Below are 19909 nucleotides of genomic sequence, written 5' to 3'. Positions count from 1 at the left end.
AATTAATTACAGAATTGTCATTTTTGTGAAAGCTAACTATTTAATGACTCACTGACCACAAAAATTAATTATTAATAATGATAATTCTTCACATTTATATAGCTCTTTTCTGGACACTGAATGTGCTTAAACACATTTTTGGGGGAAATCTCCTCTTCCAACACCAGTGTGCAGCATCCACCTGGATGGCCCGACAGCAGTCACACTGCGCCAGAACGCACACCACAAACCAGCTGATTGTTGGAGAGGGGACAGAGTGATGAAGCCAAGTATGATATGGGGATTGTTGGGGGGGCAGTGGGCAAATTCGGCCAGAATACCCGGATTAAACCCCTACTCTTTTTCAAAAAAACGTCCTGGGATTTTTAATGGCCACAGAGACTCAGGACTTTGCCTTTATGTCTCATTCATAAAGACGGTGCTCACTGAGCTGTATAGAGTCCCCATCAGGTTAAGTGCCCCCTGCTGGCCTCACTAACACCACTTCCTGCAGCAACCTAGTTTCCCATGTGATCTCCCTTCTAGTTACTAACCAGGTGCAGCTCTGCTTAGCTTCATTGGGCGACCATGTGAGAGTTGCAGAGAGCTAGCTGCCGGCTAAAAAAATACAGCAGTGAGAAATAGTAGAAAAGAATTGTCCTGAAAAAACTGTGCAATAACCCAAAAATCTAAACATCTCTATTTGATAAGGGAAAATTTTGTGTATACGGAAACTCATAAAGCATAATTTTTGGTCAAAGTGAATTCGTCTAAAAGCTGTTCATGTTCTATTTAAGCTAATTGATGTTTTTGGTGAGAAACAATGAAAGAATGGAACTGTTTCAGTCAAATATGGCCTCCAAACTTTAGAATTTTTTTTTTTTCATTTTCAGTCAAATATTTGTGTAGTCAAAATTAGGCATGGGCTGGTATAAGTTTCTGATGGTATGATAATCTTGGATAAAAATATCACGTTGTCACTGTATCACGATATTAGGATCACTGCTCTAAAAAAAGATCCTTTTAAATGTCACAAAGCAGCAACTTTCCCCCTCATTGAACACATTATATTTTTTTGGAAAACATTCATACTATTTCGGAAAAGTAAACATGTCAGGCTAAATAATTTAAACATATAATTGTTTTCTGCTGTCTTCATTATTTTCAATAGCACATAAAAACCCTATTAAAATAACGTCACAAATACGTTAGGAAATGTATACCAGAAAATTTTAGCAGTTTTAAAACCTTGACTTTTCCAAACCACGGTAAACCTTGAAACCGTTTATCGTCCCATACCTCGTCAAAATATGACATAATAATTTATCATTACCACAAAGAAAGTAGTTGACCTAAAGTTTATGCTCATGCTCGCTTTAGTGTGTTGTGGCGTTCTTTAACATTTTGAGTCAAATTTCATCTTGAAATTGAGTTAGATTTTCATTTACATACTTACCATAGAGTGTGATTCAACCTTTATCTAGGCATGGACCGGTATAAGGTTCGGACAGTGTGATAACCTTCATTGTGTCACTGTATCTTGATAATGTAATCACTGCTCTAAAACAAGTTCTTTTTAAATGTCAAAAACTTTTCCCCCTATTGAACACAATATATTTTATTTTAGAAAACATTTATAATATTTTGGAACAGTAAACATATCAGGCTAAATAATTCAAATAAATCATTGATCTCTGCTCTCTTCATTAGTTTCAATAACTTTCATTTTTTCCAAACCACATTAAACCTTGAGATCGGTTATCTCATAGTCAAAATATGACAAAATAATTAATCATTACCACAAAGAAAGTAGTTGACCTAAAGTTTATGCTCATGCTCGCTGTAGTGTGTGTTGTGGCGTCATGTTCTTTTACATTTTGGGCCAAATTTGATCTTGAAATCCAGTTCCATTTTCGTTTACATACTTGCATAGAGTGTGATTCAGCCTTTATATTGCAAAAAAAAAAATGTATCTTGCATTTACATGACTCATTCACTGCACGGTGTTGCTCGTAGACTATCCGTCATTGTTTTCTTTTTCTCTTTGGGTGGTGTGCAGTTCTCCGTTGCTTTACATGCATGATGCGCTTTTACTGTCCAGCAAACGATGCTCCGTTGTTCCCGCCAGCTGTGCTGTCTGTGCCTACACAAACACTCCGACCCGCAGACCTGGCTGTCGGACTTCGGCTATAGATCATTGGGTCTTCGCTTTTCTGCTGCGTGCCGTGCGCTTTGTGTCTGCTCTTTTCTTTCATTGTAGGTTCAAAATTCCCCCTTCTCCTATTTGTCTTTTTCTCAAATCGCCTTTCCTCCTCTGCAACATATTATTTCGTGCCTCTGTGTGAGTTATTTAGTGCGGTTTGACGTTCCTTATCCTGAGAAGCTGCATAGCTGTGTTTAATGATCCTGTCATAGGACGACCCACACGTGACACACACATACACACATACACACACACACAAACACACACACACACACACACACACACACACACACACACACACACACACACACACACACACACACACACACACACACACACACACACACACACACACACACATACACCATTGTGATTTCTGCCCATGCTTGTTGCCAAAAGTTTGTGGCTGTTTTGGGGTGTGGCGAGTCCCAATCCTCTGGGAATTAACTCACTTCCAGCCTGACCTCCTGTTTTAAAAAAATACACACATGCAGAATTACACACACACTCACTCGCTCTCTCACATACAAGACCACACACTCACTGATACAGCCTCGTCCCGATTCCCAGGAGGAAGATGCTTCCTCTGAGAAATAATTGAATTTGTGATCAGGGAATACTATTGATGGCACACACATTACAGTGGAAGCTAAACGCGTTTATGCACACAACACTGACAAATGAATCTAATTGAAATACTAAAATAGCCTGTCTAGGTTTTTTGGGACATTATTTATAAGTGACATCATCGGGGAGGAAATTCCACAAAAGCAGCTCATCTCTAGAGGTTTTTGGAAAAATGGAGTTTGTTCTTCACAGTTTGAGCTGCGGTTGTTAATTGTCTTTTTATTTCCTGTCTGCTTCAGCGCTTGCTGCAAGTTTTGGAAAAAAGTGCAAGTCTGTAGCAACTATTGTAGGTGTAAGCTGACCTTGATTCTTACTTCCTGTCATAGAACGCAATGTGGAGTTTGATGTGATTAAGTGGAACTTTCTAATGCCCTGTTCGGTCAAAACTAGTTATTATTGAAAAGATTTAGTATTCTTGTGATTTTAATTAAATTAAATTTATATATATATTTTTTAAATTACATTTAATTTCTTTCATTTTTAATTCATTTATTTTAATTCAAAGTTAATTTTATTTCATTTATATAAATATATATTTATATAATTATATATATATATATATATATATATATATATATATATATATATATATATATATATATATATATATATATATATAATTATATAGTTTGTTTTATTTCCTTTATTGATTTATTTTTATTTATTAGATTTTTTTATTTAATTAAATTAAATTTATTTTGTTGCATTTTATTTTATTTGTTTTATTATTTTTATTATTTTTATTTAAATCTTATTTTATTTTATTTCTTTTTTATTTCTTTATTTTAATTTATTTTCAATTTAATTCAGTTCACATTACTTTAATTTTTATTTTGTTTTTAATTAATTTTTTGTTTATTTTTTAATTTTAATTAATTTTATATTTTTAATTGAATTGAATTGAATTTATTTTTTATTTTATTTAATTGTACTTATATTTTTAATTACTTGTATTTTAATTTAATTAATATTTTTTTGTTATTTTATTCTGTTTTATTTTAATTATTATTATTATTTTTTAATTGATATTTTTTATTCAATTTTTTATTTAAATTTTAATTTTATATTATATTATTTTATTCAATATATTTATTTTAAATTAATTTAATTTACTTTAATTTAATTTTATGTTACATTTAAATTTAAAAAATTAAGTTTTATTTACCTTAGTTTTATTTAAATTATTTAAATTTATTTTTAGTTTTACAATTTTATTAATTTAATTTAATTTAATTTTACATAGTAACACTTCTTGACCAATGTATATTGAGTAATGAGTATATTCTACAATCTTTATGTATGACTCTGTTCGGTTGAAACTAGCTATTGAAGAGGAGAGTAGGTAAATTTGTTAAACTGATCTTTTTAAATGATCTTTATTTTGTTTTATTAATTAATACGTTTTTAGTTGAGATTAATGTATGTTTTTAGTGCATGAAACCTTTGCCATAGCGTTTCTTGGAAAGTTCATAAGAGAAGTACCAATGCTTTGAATGAATCATTTGTTCCAGTTGAATCAGCTGGACTGATCTGGTTCTTGAATTAAACTTACTGACTCCATGATCTGGTCGCAAGAGTTAACAGCTCAGTGGAGGGGAAGATTATCACTGAACGACTTAAATTTCTCTCTGTTCATCATCGAGCAAAACTATCAAATAACTATTTCTTCCAGCAGCATCCAAGTCCAATGTAATTTTAGAGCTCAACCTGGGGGACAGGCCTCCAGCAGCAGTGGTGTTTCTACATTCAGCTTCATGTTCATTTAAATCCTTCCTGTCCCTGCCATTTCTGTGTTTAGCTACAGAAATGATTAATGACTAATGCTACTTTTACACGTGGATTACCCTAAATACTCCCATGTCAGTCGCACAAGCAATCGGGCCAAAACCAAAACGGCTTCAAAAATATCCTCTCATACGACTCGGTCCCAAACTGACTGAGTCATGGCATAGAGACGCAAAACAAACAGGCAATGAGAGAAGTGCGCTGTGTCTACAGACCCTGCCCAAACTCCCTCCCTCCCTTTCTCCCAGAGCCTATTTATTATGACTGTGAAGAGAGAAAATATTGGGGTTTCTGGAGTGGCACATGTTTTGGGGGACAGAGAGATGTGGGGTTGTGTGAGAGCGTGGAACCCAGCTGTGTAAACAGTCTCACACTCCCCTGCTACACACACACACTCACACACATGCACATACTGTACACACACAGTCTCCTGAAAAAAAACCCTAACATTAAGTCTGTCATGGTCCTCCTCCTGCATGAGCTTTGCCATCTATGACAAATTACAGGACTGAAGGAGTTAACATGTCTCTCTGTGTATTGTTTAAATGTTCTTTATTTAATGCAATACTTTTGTACTATTTGCACAGGTCACCCTCAGGTATTATTTTGCAATGTGTTTTATTTAATTTATACACATTTTATTTTATTTTATTTTATTTTACAAATCTTGACCAAGGTTGAAAATTAAATTAAATTTTATTTTATTTAGTTTTGTTTTACATATCTTGACAAAAGTTGAAAGTTTAATTAAATTAAATTAAATTTTATTTTACTTAATTTTATTTAATATAATTTTATTATTTTATATTAGTTTCTTTAACTTATTTGTAAAGATTTTTTATTTTATTTTTTATTTTACATATTTTGACCAAAGTTGAATGTTTAATTTAATGTAAAAAATTTATTTAATTTAATTTTACTTTGTTTTATTTTATTAACTGTATTTCATTTTATTTTACACATCGTGACCAAAGTGGAAGATTTAATTTAATTTAATTTAATTTAATTTAATTTAATTTAATTTAATTTAAATGATTCCATTTTATTAATACTTTAGATCAGCTATATTATATATGCATACATTTTTTAATGACAACAATATAAGACAATGTTTTACAGCATTGTCTGTTCCTGTTCCTCTTTCTTCTTCATTTTCTTCTCCACTGTTGCACTGGAGCAGCACTTGTGTTATCTCTGTCTCTCCGCTGAACTGAGTGCTCAGCACCAGCAGACATAAACATCCTCCTGTGAAGAGAGCGAGACCCACAGAAAGAGAGGGAGAGACAGCTGCTGTAATGTACACACACAGACCCATTAGAACCCCGAGCTGTTGTGTGTGCTGATGGATTGCACTTCATTTGGATCTCCGACTTAAACAAGTAACACATAATCCAAACCTCTGACTTGACTTTTTTTTTTTCTCACATCACGCTCTCCGTCTCTCCTCTCTCTCTCTCCGTCTGTCTGGCTTGTTCCACTGAAGGGCAGCGCTGAGGGACTCTCATTTGATGACAAGGCTGAACATGCACTTGTGCAACTGGCAGTTACGTGAGCGTGTGTGTGTTTGTGTGTGGCAGACACACTCGGGACTCCCACTCTTCAGGATTCTTCCTTTTAATTCCTTAATTGGATTAATGTCGCTCTGAGCCTGGAATCAGGCGATTAGTATGCACATGACCCGATTTCCTTAAGCGCTCGCACAAGAGTCACTCTCTCTCGTTCAGCCGCGTTTCACACCACAGACGTAAATAAACACACATTCCCTTTGGGGATCCGCCTGACAAGACAGCATCATCCTTTATAGCTCACTGTATTCCCACCGTAATGACTCTGCCGATGTTTTTCCACCCCGACCGGGCTTCCCCAGGTTCAGCGAGCTGCCTGCCACACACACGCGCCACTTGGCAGCTATGCTTCTTTTTTAGACCTCCCGCCATCCTTTCCTTTCCTCCAATCCCTCTGTTCATGTATCAACAGCGTTTCATTTCTGCAGTGCTGGTTTATTAGAGGTGCTGGAAGGAGGGGGAAGTTAGTAGGATGGGCGCAGGCAATAATTTCAGCCTTTGCAGCTGACGCTCGGCCCACGGCATGCTCGAGACGGAGGAGAAAAAAAGAGAGAAAAAAGTCAATAAAGCAAAGCAAACAAGAGGAAACGTTTTATTAAAGGGAAGTTGGTGGAAGGCGTAGAGGAGAGAAGGAGCGAGGGCTTTCTGTGTTGTTTGGTGCAGTGGGTGTCTCGACTTTCGGAGGAAAGTCTAGTCCATTTGCTGCATATTTTGAACAGAATTTAGCTGTTTTAATCACTAAACAAGCAGGCAGAGAGATTAAAAAGATGCGTCTCAATCCATTTCAAATTAAATTCCTGTTTGGCTCTACTGAAATATGAACAAAAATGTATTCAAAACAGACAATGATATCTAAACGAAGCCAAAAGCTGGACATGATGTGACAATGATAAGCAATGAATGACCTAGGCTCTAATCATTCACTCTCAAAAATAAAGGTGCAAAACTTTTTGTCAAAGGCAACTTTTAACATGGTAGCCTTTTGTAGTCATAGATGGCAAAAGTACACGCATCCTTTACTCAAGTTGAAGTACAGATACTCTGGGAAAAGTTGAAGTACTCACTACACTTTTGTACTCAAAGTAAAAATAAAGAAGTACGGCCTCAAATATTAAGTAAAAAGTATTTATTACTACTACTTGTTTTAGTTTCACGGTGGTAACTACACCGCACATCATGTATACATTTATACAAAATACCTCACATTTCTTTATTTTATTTTGTATTTTCAACTGCAAACTAGCCAACATCATTCTGCAAGATTGTCCAACAACACTGCTCCAAAAGTTGCCCTGTGTGTCATCACCTGGACACAAAACTTAACTTGTTAAAGAGAAAAACAGCTGCCATAATAGTTCTTATATTCTAAAACATAATTCTGTAGTTCTATATATTCATAACTAATAAAGGTCCTAAATTCAACACTTCACTTTATCCAAAACATATTTAAGTTTTTTTTCTTTTTATAAAATAAACAAAATGAATGTGTTTGACTACAAATACTTTGTTTTGCATTATGCCAAAGGGGCTTTATTGTCTGCAAACTGTACACTCTTGCAGCTAATAACTGTTTTTTGTTTTATATATTTGTTCATAGAGTATTGTGTTTATTTAATTTAATGAATAAGGTACAATACATGTTAATAACGGCAAGAAATAATATAGATTGTGCCACAATTAAACACATTAAAACGAAAGTAATGAGCCCGATTTAAAAATCTAAGGAGTAGAAAATACAAATATTTGTGTAAAAATGTTAGGAGTAATAGTAGTGGAGTAAAGTACTGATACCAGAAAAACCTACTTAAGTACAGTAACAAAGTATTTGTACTTCGTTACTTCCTATCTTTGTTTGTAGTATAATTAACAATATGTACATCTTACATACTAATTTCTATCCTTTAAGGTGAAAATAAACATTGTTAACAAAAGTCACTCAAACTTTTCGTTGGATAACTTTCATTTTGATTACGCCTCACATTTGCTCTGGCATCATTTCAGTATTCTTCTGCAATGTCACAACAACATTTATTCCCCTCCAGACTCCCGTCTGATGCAAGATCTCCTGTCTGATATAAGATCTTACCTTGTATCATTGATCAAAGAGTCAGACCACTGCTCAAACAGCACATATCAAACATTCTCAATAGGGTTAAGGTCTGGACTCTTTGATGCCCAATTTATCAGGAAAGAAAAACCCATTGATGGAATAACCTGGTCATTTGGTATGTTCTCTGACCTAATTCTTTGGCCATATAATATTGTTGACCTTTGGCCTGACAAACTGCAGCATCCCAAGATCACATCACTGTCTCCACAGGCTTGTTTGGTAAGCTCTAGGCATGATGGATACATCACTTCATCTGAATCTTTTCTTAGTCTGATGTGCCGTCACTCTGGAGCAAGGTAAATCTGGATTCCACATGACCTTCTTCCATTGCTCATCAGTCCAATCTTAGCAATTTTAAGCTTTTTTATGAGTAGCCTTGCTGATAAGTGGCTTTCACATGCATGCTCATATAATCACTATTGAACATAGCTACAACATAGAGCTCTACTGTTTGCCATTTGTTTTCACTAGAGTGATTGCCGATCGTGATTATTCAAGATTTTTTTCTTGCCACATTTCTTCCTCAAAGATAATGGTTCCCCACTATCCTTCCAGATTTTAGTAATGCGTTGGACAGTTCTAAACCCAATTTTAGTAGGTTCAGCAAACTCCTTAAATGTTTACTCCACTTGATGCATGCCAATAATTTGACCCTTCTGACACAGATTAACATCTTCCATGACTACAGGATGTGATGCTGACATGGTTTTTAAAAAATGAGGAGCTACTCTTTAGGGTTAAACAACTTGTTACCAGCTGAAACATAATCATCCATGCTGCAATTATCCAATGGGCGGCTCACCTATTTGCTTAGCTATATCAGGTGGTGACTTCTTTGGACAGGCAGTGTATCCTTTTTATTTCTGTGCGTGTAGGAGCTACAGTACACCACACTTAGCAGTTCAGCATGGGCATTGGTCTTTTTATAGGTCTACGTGCATATGAGGGAGAATTATTTCTTCATTAGTTCTTTACTGACCATCACACGTACACTCTGACATGAAGCTCAGTAAGCACACAACATTGTTTTGGATCTTTTACAAAATGTGTCATAAAAGCCAATTTTGCTGTGAATCTTCAGATTTGACCTTAAATTATAGTGTGAATGATTAGTGAACCAGGACTAAATGCATTAGTTTTTGTTTTGATCTGGTACTAACAAACCAAGTGAACCAAACTACAAGTGTGAACATGCTCTTTGATGCAAATCCAGTGCTTAGTTCTTTCTCCAAACCTTTCGTAATATTATCTTTGAGCCTTGTAAACACTATTTTGTTTTGCTCCAGGATGGTCCTGTGTGAACGGAACATTTGATGTTGCTGTGAGTTTCAGAAGTGTTTTCCACTTTTGACTTTAGTGTCCATTAGACAGTCAGTATCGGTTTGCTGTCTGTGGCCATGGTAACTGGCATAGTTGAGTAATGCAGGAGTATTTAGGTTAATGTATGGTCTTCAGTCTGCATCGGGTTTCTCTTTTTTCCCCTCTGATTTCATTCATTTTGACTCTGCTAATCAGAGATCTAATATTTTGCTTCTCTAAATTATTTTGTTTTTGTTTTAAATACTACTGTAAATATGCTAAAATCATTGAATTTACTATAAAAAAAATGCAGTGTTTGCCCTACCATTATATTATGGTGGAAGTCAAGTAAATTTTATTTTCTATACAGCACCAGATCACAACTTCTTTTAATAAACAAGCAAATAGCCGTATATAATTTCATATTTACACAACGGCATGTCATTTCTGTCTCTTCATGGTCTCGTGTTTACAAATTTCTGCTCTCTGAGTCGCGAATTGTGGAGTTCCATACAGCCACTCTCTGCTGAATGGGAATGAGAGTGCACGCCACATCTGACTGGACCGATAGTTCTCAGACCTTAATGCTTTATTTTTAAAGTTGTCGTTTAAATCTTGTGAAAAGAGCTAATTTAAAAGGATTTTTTTGTACTTATAGTCTCACAAAATGTCATCTGACATCTGGCTAACAACATTGTTTTGATAAGATAACATTGCCGTTACGTAACACCCATGAATTTTGGCTGGCTAGGATGTCGCGTCAACATCAGAATTCTTTAAACATTCCCAATGTAGTGACGATGGCAGCACTCTCTCTTTTCTGCATGTAGCAGCCAGAGTCAGAGGCGCCGCTAAGGGGAAAAAGGTAGGACACTTCTAATGGCCCATGGCCTACCACCAACCCACGTTCGCAACACTGTGCACTAATACATTTAGCACAAAAATAAGACACTTTCCATACCAAGAAGCTCTGGAAATGTTCTTCCAGAAGCCCAGAAAGATTCACTGCAGTGACAAAAGCTGCACACTTTGTAGATTAAAAAATATTTAAAAATAAATGTAAATTTTTAGCTTGTACAGTTCAAATAATTGTTCAGTTATTTACTGCTGTCATTAAACGAAATAAATGAACACCATGAATGACTCCTAGTGTTTGTGTCGGTGTCAGCCTGAGCAGTCGCATCACTCCACACCCCCAATGCCCCTATCACCCCCCACAAAACTGTAAACCTATATGTCATTCATTCATTTTCAGCTTAGTCCCTCTTTTTATCAGCGGAATGAACCGCCAACTTATCCAGCATATGTTTTATGCAGCGGATGCCCTTTTAGCTGCAAACCAACACTGGGAAACACCCATACACTCTTGCATTCACACACTACGGCCAACTAAGCTTATTTAATTCACCCATACCACACGTCTTTGGACTCAGTGACCTTCTTGCTGTAAGGTGATCGTGCTACCCACTGTGCCACCTTCATTTCCCCAATCTAAGTGTTATATGTAATTAAATTGTGTATGAATTAAAGTATTAATTTTATTAAATGTTTAATTATGTAATTATCTCAAATAAATAATAATGCCAATTTTAAGAATATTTGCATAAACCATTGTATGACTTAAATAAAACTGTTTTCTCTAAAAGTCTGTATTATGGTCTGGCTTATGCCTTAACTAACAGGAAAAAGCTTTGACAACTGTATTTAAAAGGGATTTTCCCCCCCTAGAATTTAGGAGACCACACCCATAATGCATTGGTGAAAACCAGTGACTTTTGCACTCTGGCAGAACACAGGCCTTTCATTTCAGTAGTGCAGCCCATAGAAAGTGGTAAGGACATTTGGGAGGAGAAGACGACTGTAATGTATATGGGCAATCCTGCAACTTCGATTATACAGTTTCATGTAGCAGGAAACTGTTCCTAGACCAGCACAGAAAGCCTACTTTCATCCTGAAGCGAGTGAGTGGGTGCGAGGAGACAAAGTGTCTTGACGGCTGCGATCCCAGCATCCATCCCGGCTCCAGCGGCCTAGCGTCTTTCCAGACCTGTAATTCCGTTGGTCTTTTCCAGCGGTCTCGACTTGTTTTTTTTTTTCAGCCCGGGGCTTGAGCTGTGGCCTGGTGCCCTGTTTATCTTGTGAGAGCACTCATTTAGTAATTTCACACCCATAAACGTCTTCCTTAACCTCATCCCTCTCACCCACGTTAATTAACTTTTATCAGTTTAGGAAATGAAACCGCACTCGCCTTCACCTCGCTTTTTAATTGGTGGTGTTGGTTGTTTTAGAGGACACGAGGGCAGGGGCTTTGTCAGGGGAGACACACAGGAAACCACAGCGGTATGCGATGAAACTAACAACACAATGTGTTCATCTGCACTGAATTCAGTTGTTGTTAATCCGTTGTACAGATGTCATCTTAAACCCAAATTGTTTAATAGAGCGATTTGATGGCTGTGTATGTACTGCATCACACAAACGGCGAATCGTCTCCGGTGAGCTGCCTTATCTTTAAATTATATTATGTCGTAAGTTTATTAAAGCCGTGCCTCGGTAGCATATAGGTTAATCAAGCTTATTGGAGCGTTGCAAATTTGCTTTGTTTCCTTCAGTGTCGAGGAAAACAAAAGATAGACGATGTGTGTGGAAACGTAATGACCGTCCGCGTGCTTTGTGTGTTCCGTGCATGTGTAATGGATTTGATTTAACCCTTGTTGGCTTGCATGTATAAAGTCTTTCTCATTTTCCTTCAGGGATGAATAAAGTTGCAGCTCTTTGATGCGCTTCGATCCTGGGTTTCCTCATTATCATTCCATCACCCTCTCTCTGTTTGTTTGGGTGATGTGGGTCAGTGGTCTTTAACATGGTTTTGCTTCAGGACTAGGCTTTTATATATGGACATTGAGTTGATTTGAAACATCTATTGTTTTTTTTTTCTGTACTTACTGTGGTTTAGTGCAGTGTTTTATTTGCCTTTAGTGTTATTTTGGGTCAGGACAGACAGACAGGAGAAACTTTTGGAGTCCTGTGGTAATGATTACAAGAATGAGAGTGAATTAAGCCCAGTTTCCTTTGTAGGTCTTGTCACAAATTGTGTGTGTGTGTGTGTGAGAGAAGTTACAGCTCAGAGATCACAGGGACTTCATTATGGGAACTCTGTCTTATACTTACGCTCTACACACTCTCTTTTTTTAATCCTACTTTCTGTCTTTCTGTATTGCCTCCACTCTCATTATTAACGTTTTGCTGTTTAACATTTGCCCTGTATTTATTTAAGAACTATCAGAACTAGGCCAGCAGGCACATAACATCATAAGACGTTAATATTAGGTTAGATTTAGGTCATGACGTCTGGTGCCTAAAATTCAATGTCTAGCCAGCGTCTAAGGACAACTTCATTTTGACGTCCAATAATGAAGTCAAATTACGTTGATATTTGGTTGATTTTAGGTTGTGTTAGAAAGTGACCAAAATCCAACGTCTTGACAGGTGTCATAGTGGTAACGTCTACACAACGTCAAGGTGTAACATCATTAGACGTTGGTTTTTGCTTGATTTTAGGTTGGGTGTTGGGTTCTGACGTCAACCCAATTTTCATTTAAATACAAAATGCAACTTCCCCATGACGTTGGGGTATGTTGGGGGTGACGTCCTGTGCCTGCAGGGAGGGCTGCACTACATATACCGTCTCAGCATCAATATCTCAATGTGATCATTCACAATAGTTATATCGCAGCATACACAATGTTGAGTTTGTAATAGTTTTTAAATGTGTTTTTGAGGCCTATAACTGTTTTTTAAAGCACCTATGCATAAGAAATTGTATCATTGAATTATTAATATTTTTTTTATTCAATTACTGTATGTGAATACAGTTAGACTCGGAAACAATAAAACTGTTTATTTCAATTGTATCTTTTGCTTTATTCTATTTATCTATGCTTGTATTGTTTATTAGATTTTATGCAAATGCAGTTCCCTGCTGTATCACCCAAATCAATCTAAAATGATCAATTCTTTCCAAGTCATCTGGTGAAATTATATTCATATTGCTATATATAATTAAAGAATTATAAAATATTGCAATGTAAAATTTTTCCAATATCATGCAGCCCTAATCAGAACTAATATTTTAGGCAGAATTTGGTACCTTCATGAAATCTTCTTCTGTTGTATTTTAGAATGGCTGTGTGTTGTAACAGTGGAGGGCCACATTGTAATTTTTTATAATTCAATTAATTGTATCATTTTGAAGATGTTAACCGTTTTTTAATTGTATTTTTTCCAGGCAGTGGACTGATAGGGAACTCGTCTGCCTCATTCATGGGGACATTTCTGGCCAGCAGTCTGGGATCTCCTCCGTCCCACCCCAGCGGACCCCCATCATCCCCTTCTTCTCCACCCTATCGCTCTGGACCTCACTCTACAGCCCCGTCACAGATCTGGTTCCCCCACTCACATGAAGGTAAGATATCATCATCTGTCTGTCATTTTTTTTTTTGTGTGTATGTGTTTTTTCTATCTCATTGGGGTGCAGTGGGTAGCACAATTGCCTCAGCAAGAAGGTCGCAGGTTCGAGCCTCAGCTGGGTCAGTTGACATTTCTGTGTGAAGTTTGCATTCTTCTTATGTGAACATCAAATCCTTCCTACTTATATTTGACTGGTCATCTTAGTTATTTTGACATTGAAAAGCACTGCAGACCAGCCTTAAAATGTAAACTTGTCATCCAAACAAATAAGTGCTGTACACTCTCAGACAAAGTGGTACAATCTTGTACCAAAGAAGGTACAAAGCCTTTTCACTGGGGCGATACCTTTTTATGGAACAGAATTGTACCTTAAGACAAAGAAACAAATTTGTACCATTGCAGTTTGTACCTTTAAGGACATGATTTGTACCATGGGAAACCAAAATGTGACTGGTTTTTAAAACCTGCAGATATAATATTGTACTTTTATCAAAGGTACACATCTGCTCCATGAAGGTACCACCACAGTGACAAGACACTTTGTACCTTAACAGTGTCAAATGTGTTCTTTCAAGAACTATTTAAAGGCATTTTGCTTTATGCGAAATGTGTCAATTTATTTTCACTAAATATAAAACATCAAATACATTTTTAAACAATGTTTTAGTTTTAGTTTCAGTATTATAAGTTTTTTTTTTGTACTACAGTTGAAGTTAGAATTTTTGAACCCTCTAAATTATTAGCTCCACTGTTTATTTTTCCCTAATTTCTGTTTAACAGAGAGAAGATTTTTTCAACACATTTCTAAACATAATAGTTTTAATAACTCATTTCTAATAACTGATTTATTTTATCTTTGCCATGATGACAGTAAATAATATTTTAATAGATATATTTCAAGACACTTCTACACAGCTTAAAGTGATATTTAAAGACTTAACTAGGTTAATTAGGTTAACTATGCAGGATAGGATAATTAGGCAAGTTATTGTATAATTATAGTTTGTTTGTTCTGTAGACTATTGAAAAAAAAATCTAGCTGAAAGGAGCTAATAATTTTTACCTTAAAATATTTATAAAAAAAATTAAAAACTGCTTTTATTCTAGTCGAAATAAAACAAATAGCACTTTCTCCAGAAGAAAAAATATTATCAGACATACTGTGAAAATTTACTTGCTTTGTTAAACACCATTTGGGAAACATTGAAAAAGAAAAAAAATGCAAAGGGGGTTTTATAATTTTGATTTTACCTGTATATAAGCTCCCATTTTACAAAGGTACCAAACTGTTCCTTGAGAAACCACAGTGTACATTTTTTTCTGAGGGTGTATAATGGAGTGCATTAAAGCAGTTCAAAATTTTCTTATTATTAGAATTTCTAATTATTAAATTAATTACTGGTGATTATTGGTTATTCTATTATTCCATCTGTAATCCATGTCTGTATGTCTTGCAATCTTTCAGGCTTAGTTCCATTTATCAATCATTCTATTTACACTGTAAATCCCAATAAGTTAAGGTAACTCAAACCATTTGAAGAAACCAATTGCAACAAACCATTTAAGTTCAAAAACTAATCCTAATAAGTACTGTAAACTTAATTCAACTGAGTAAATGAAGCAATTTGAGCACAGTAAAGTCCAATAAATGAAGAGAACTCGAACCAACTGATTACTAACCCAGTAAATAAAGGCAATTACAACTGTTTGAGGAAACCGTTTGCAGCAAACCATTGGAGTTAAAAAGCTAATCTATATGAGTACTGTGAACTTACTCCATTTAAGTTAAAATAATAAGGTATTTAATTAAATCATTACCTTCAACACTGAGGTCAAAACTCTTTTCAAATGAGTAGACTTAACTTTCAGTCAATTTTGAGTTAACTACACTCATTTTATTTGATAAAGTTGATTGTTGGGTTTTACAGTGTATGGTTCTATAGATTCTTCTGTCTGTATTGTTCTATCTGTTATTTTAAGCATTCTATTAGTTCATTTATCTATCGTTATATCGTAATACCATTCTGTATTTCTGTCTCTCTATTGTTCTGTTTATCATTCATAAGCCAATACATTCTAATACACAAACAAGAACTCACTTGTATATCACCAGCATGCTTTTCTGTATTAGTTCACCGTCGTCTTCATATTTTATTTTTATACACACGCTTAAATGTGTCTTATGTGCACTCTGTCTGCTTATATTTAAATATAGAATGCCCATAATGTGCAATATGTTCTTTTAAATGTTTATAGATTTTTATATAAATGTTTACGCTTGAGTGTGTGTGTGTGAGTGTAGTGTCTATTTGTGTTAGCATGCACATGCTTGTTCTTTTTAAATAGCATGCACAGCTGAGCACTTGCTATTGGTATTTTCACAGATCTGTGTACAACCGTGTACAAGTGTATGTGTGTGTGTGTGTGTGTGTGTGTGTGTGTGTGTGTGTGTATCAGTGCGGGTTAACTGCTCTGTATCTGCGGAGCTCTTGGCAGCTGGCAGAATGGAACAGTAATTGTGGTTGGCAGCGAACACAGTGGTGTTACTGCTGGCACCCAGCGCTACTGTAACTGAATGACTGAACAAATCTGCGCGTGCGAGACAGAACGAGAGAGTTAGAGGGAGAGAGAGAGAGAGAAAATCAAGCACCGACCTAGTGCTTATTCTGCAGCGCACGGAGCTTTATATAAACCATCAATAACTCTACAATAATAATCATCCTAGCTGTAATGATGATGCTTCTGATTATCACTATAAAAATAATAATAATAGAGCTAATAACAATAATATTAATAACAGAATGTGTCTATAATGATGCGAACGGCCCCATCGTGATGATAAGAGCTCATTATCCGAATCAGTCTTTAATTGTGCTTAGCCCCTCAAAGCTGCTGATTGGATGGCTCCGTTTCCCCCCCAGCCGCGTCCCTGCGCTCCCTCCTTCATTTGCATAAAAAGCATGTCATCAAAACGAACCATGCAATTACCCCGGCCCCGTTCCCCTGGAGACGGTCCAGCTACCGATGATGTGACGCCCCACCTGACCCATTAGGCCGGGGGGGTGAAAGGCGGAGGACAGGAGAGAAAAGCGTCCGTTGATTGGATCTCCTGTGCGGTCCTGCAAATTGTTAATTAATATTCATTAACTTTATGAGGATGCTGCTGTAATGTCTGTCGGCAATTTAGTAAATTACCTTAAAAGCAAAACGAATAGGGGGAAGGAAATGAGCGTCATTGTGATGGGATTTTATAGGGAAGTAAGGATGGTCGACTGTTAGATGTTCACTGTTTTTTGGGGGCTGATATGGGGGTTTCCTTTCCCGACCCAGGGGTCTTGTGACCCTTACGGTTAAACCCAACAGCAACGGCCTACTTCCTGCTCAGACAACCGACACTCACATAGGGGGTGTGCATCTGTGTGGGTACGCGAATGCGGTTTTAACTGAGAGATGCCGATGGTTAGAAGCATCACCACAGGGAGGTGCTGGCTTCCGGACCCTGTCAGTGTGTGTGTGTGTGTGTGTGTGTGTGTGTGTGTGTGTGTGTGTGTGTGTGTCTTCTCTGCTTTTTGGCCCCTTGGCTCCTCTTTTGGCTATGAACAGTTTGTGGTCGGGCACCACTTTTTAGTGCCTCCTTTATCTCTCCCGGTCAGGTGTGCGTGTGTTTTAGAGAATGTGTGTGTTTATAGTCATATCACAGAAATAAGCCAGTGATGAGACATGCTGGCTCAACCTAACTGATAACCAGATAACTGAACACCCAACCGCCTTAAGGCAGACAGATCAGCAAAAGGTTTGTGTGTTTTACAAACAGAAAACATAAGATATGGACTGGACTCAAACAGTTACGCTCAAATTATTCAAAACCTGTTTTCTTTTTTCTCCCGTTGAGAGTTGTTTAGTAGATACAAGATAACGCTGCTCTTTTCTATGCAACTGATACTAAGGTCAAGCCTCAAAATGAGCATGTGCTATAAAGTATGATCAATTGAAATCAGCTAGTTGGTTTCAGTCAGTCTTTATTCATTTCCTGAAGGCAATTTGGTTGCAGCATGTCACACATAATACACAAAAACACATCGTACAATGCAGTTCCAGTCTTATAGTTCTGTATTGATACATTCTTCAGTATATATTTGCTGTCCCTAGCACTCAGTATGATTATAATTGTCATGTTTGAATAGATTACAATTAACGTCAAAAGGAGGAACAGTTTTACTTTTATTTATTAATTTTTTTGTTTGTTTAATTTTTAATATAAATAAATATATATATATATATATATATATATATATATATATATATATATATATATATATATATATATATATATATATATATATATATATATATATATATATATATATAAATATATATATATATATATATATATATATATATATATATATATATATATATATATATATATATATATATATATATATATATATTTATATATATATATATATATATATATATATATATTTATATATATATATATTTATATATATATATATATATATATATATATATATATATATATATATATATGTGTGTATGTATATATATATATATATATATATATATATATATATATATATATATATATATATATATATATATATATATATATATATATATATATATATAATGTATGAAATATGTTTGCAAAATGTTGTACTTCAATGTGTACAAAATAAAAATGAAAATAGAAATATTATGAAAAAAAAACACATTGTACAATACAAATCTACCCTAAATTAAAAACTTTACTGATTAGGGGATTAATGAAAGTTTGAATCGATTTGTTTTACTAATAGGAGTTCTGTATCGAATACAAAAAGGAGAAGATAAAACTGGTGGTGAATCATCTGATAGAATTATCTGAGCTTTACTCAGAACTTGTCAATGGTATAACTGAGTTATGCTCATCTGTTTTCTCCCTGTTTTTTTTCTCAAATTTTCTCCAAACAACTCTTAGTTTTCACACTTGAAGGATTAAAAAACCAACAAAGCAAGAAAAAGAAGTGACTGAATGTTCGAACTGTAAAACTTCCACATAAGTGATTTATCTATATTAAATGATCTTAATTTCTGTAAACAGTACAATCTTTGCTGCCCCTTCTTACCCGAAATATTAGTATTGAGAGAAAAGGACAATTTATTATCTAAAACAGTACCCAAATACTTGTATCGATCAACATTCTTAACACCCACTACATTATTACTTGTTTGCTTACCCTTAAATTAAAGTTATTTAATTATTTTTATGTATTGTGATGTACATGCGTGTAAGACTAAATATTAAAAATATTCAATATTCAGGGCCTATGCTTGTTCTGTCTTGGTTCTTTATTTGTTAATTGCTTTAAATGTTATTATATATTAGTTAAAATATTTTTAAAAACTAAACAGCATATAAATGTGTCTCAAATACAATAAAAGGCATTAAAACAATGTTTGTGTAATGAAGTTTTACATTTTGGTTTATTTTCTGTAATTTTTATAATTTGACATTTGATTTTTCATAAAAGCTATTAAAAACTGCATTTAATTTGCTTACCGTGTATATAAAATGATGTTTTTAAGTGTAATTCGATGCAGACATCAGAATGGGATGTCTCATCTTAAGGCCTGTCACAAAAATTAATATATCGACGTATCGTGCTATACTTGGATATGACTTCAATCATTTTTGCCGTTGCAATGTATATTTACAAATTCACATTCATTTAACAATTAAATTTACATTCTACCTCACGGGTATCAAACATTATAATTGGGCATTTACCTAATAGGACATTTAATAGTATAAATAACAGGACATTTACCATTTTAACATTGAATTATAGAATCTAAATCACCCTAAGA

The 19909-nt window shown here is 35.0% G+C and overlaps 1 protein-coding gene across 6 annotated transcripts in view; it reads left to right on the top strand.

The window, feature by feature from the left end:
• The window catches only part of bahcc1b (BAH domain and coiled-coil containing 1b), a 194720-nt gene that overhangs the window by 106287 nt on the left and 68524 nt on the right, over positions 1-19909 (top strand). For all 6 annotated transcript variants that reach the window (XM_073918670.1, XM_073918668.1, XM_073918669.1 and 3 more), the window contains one exon: positions 13857-14033. In XM_073918670.1, coding sequence (XP_073774771.1) covers positions 13857-14033 — 177 coding nt within the window. The remainder of the gene's footprint in view (positions 1-13856; positions 14034-19909) is intronic.

The sequence above is a fragment of the Danio rerio genome, chromosome 12 (genome assembly GCF_049306965.1).
Source record: "Danio rerio strain Tuebingen ecotype United States chromosome 12, GRCz12tu, whole genome shotgun sequence".
Lineage (NCBI taxonomy): Eukaryota > Metazoa > Chordata > Actinopteri > Cypriniformes > Danionidae > Danio > Danio rerio.
The sequence above is the reverse complement of the archived record's forward strand: the minus strand, read 5'-3'. Positions and strand labels throughout refer to the sequence as shown.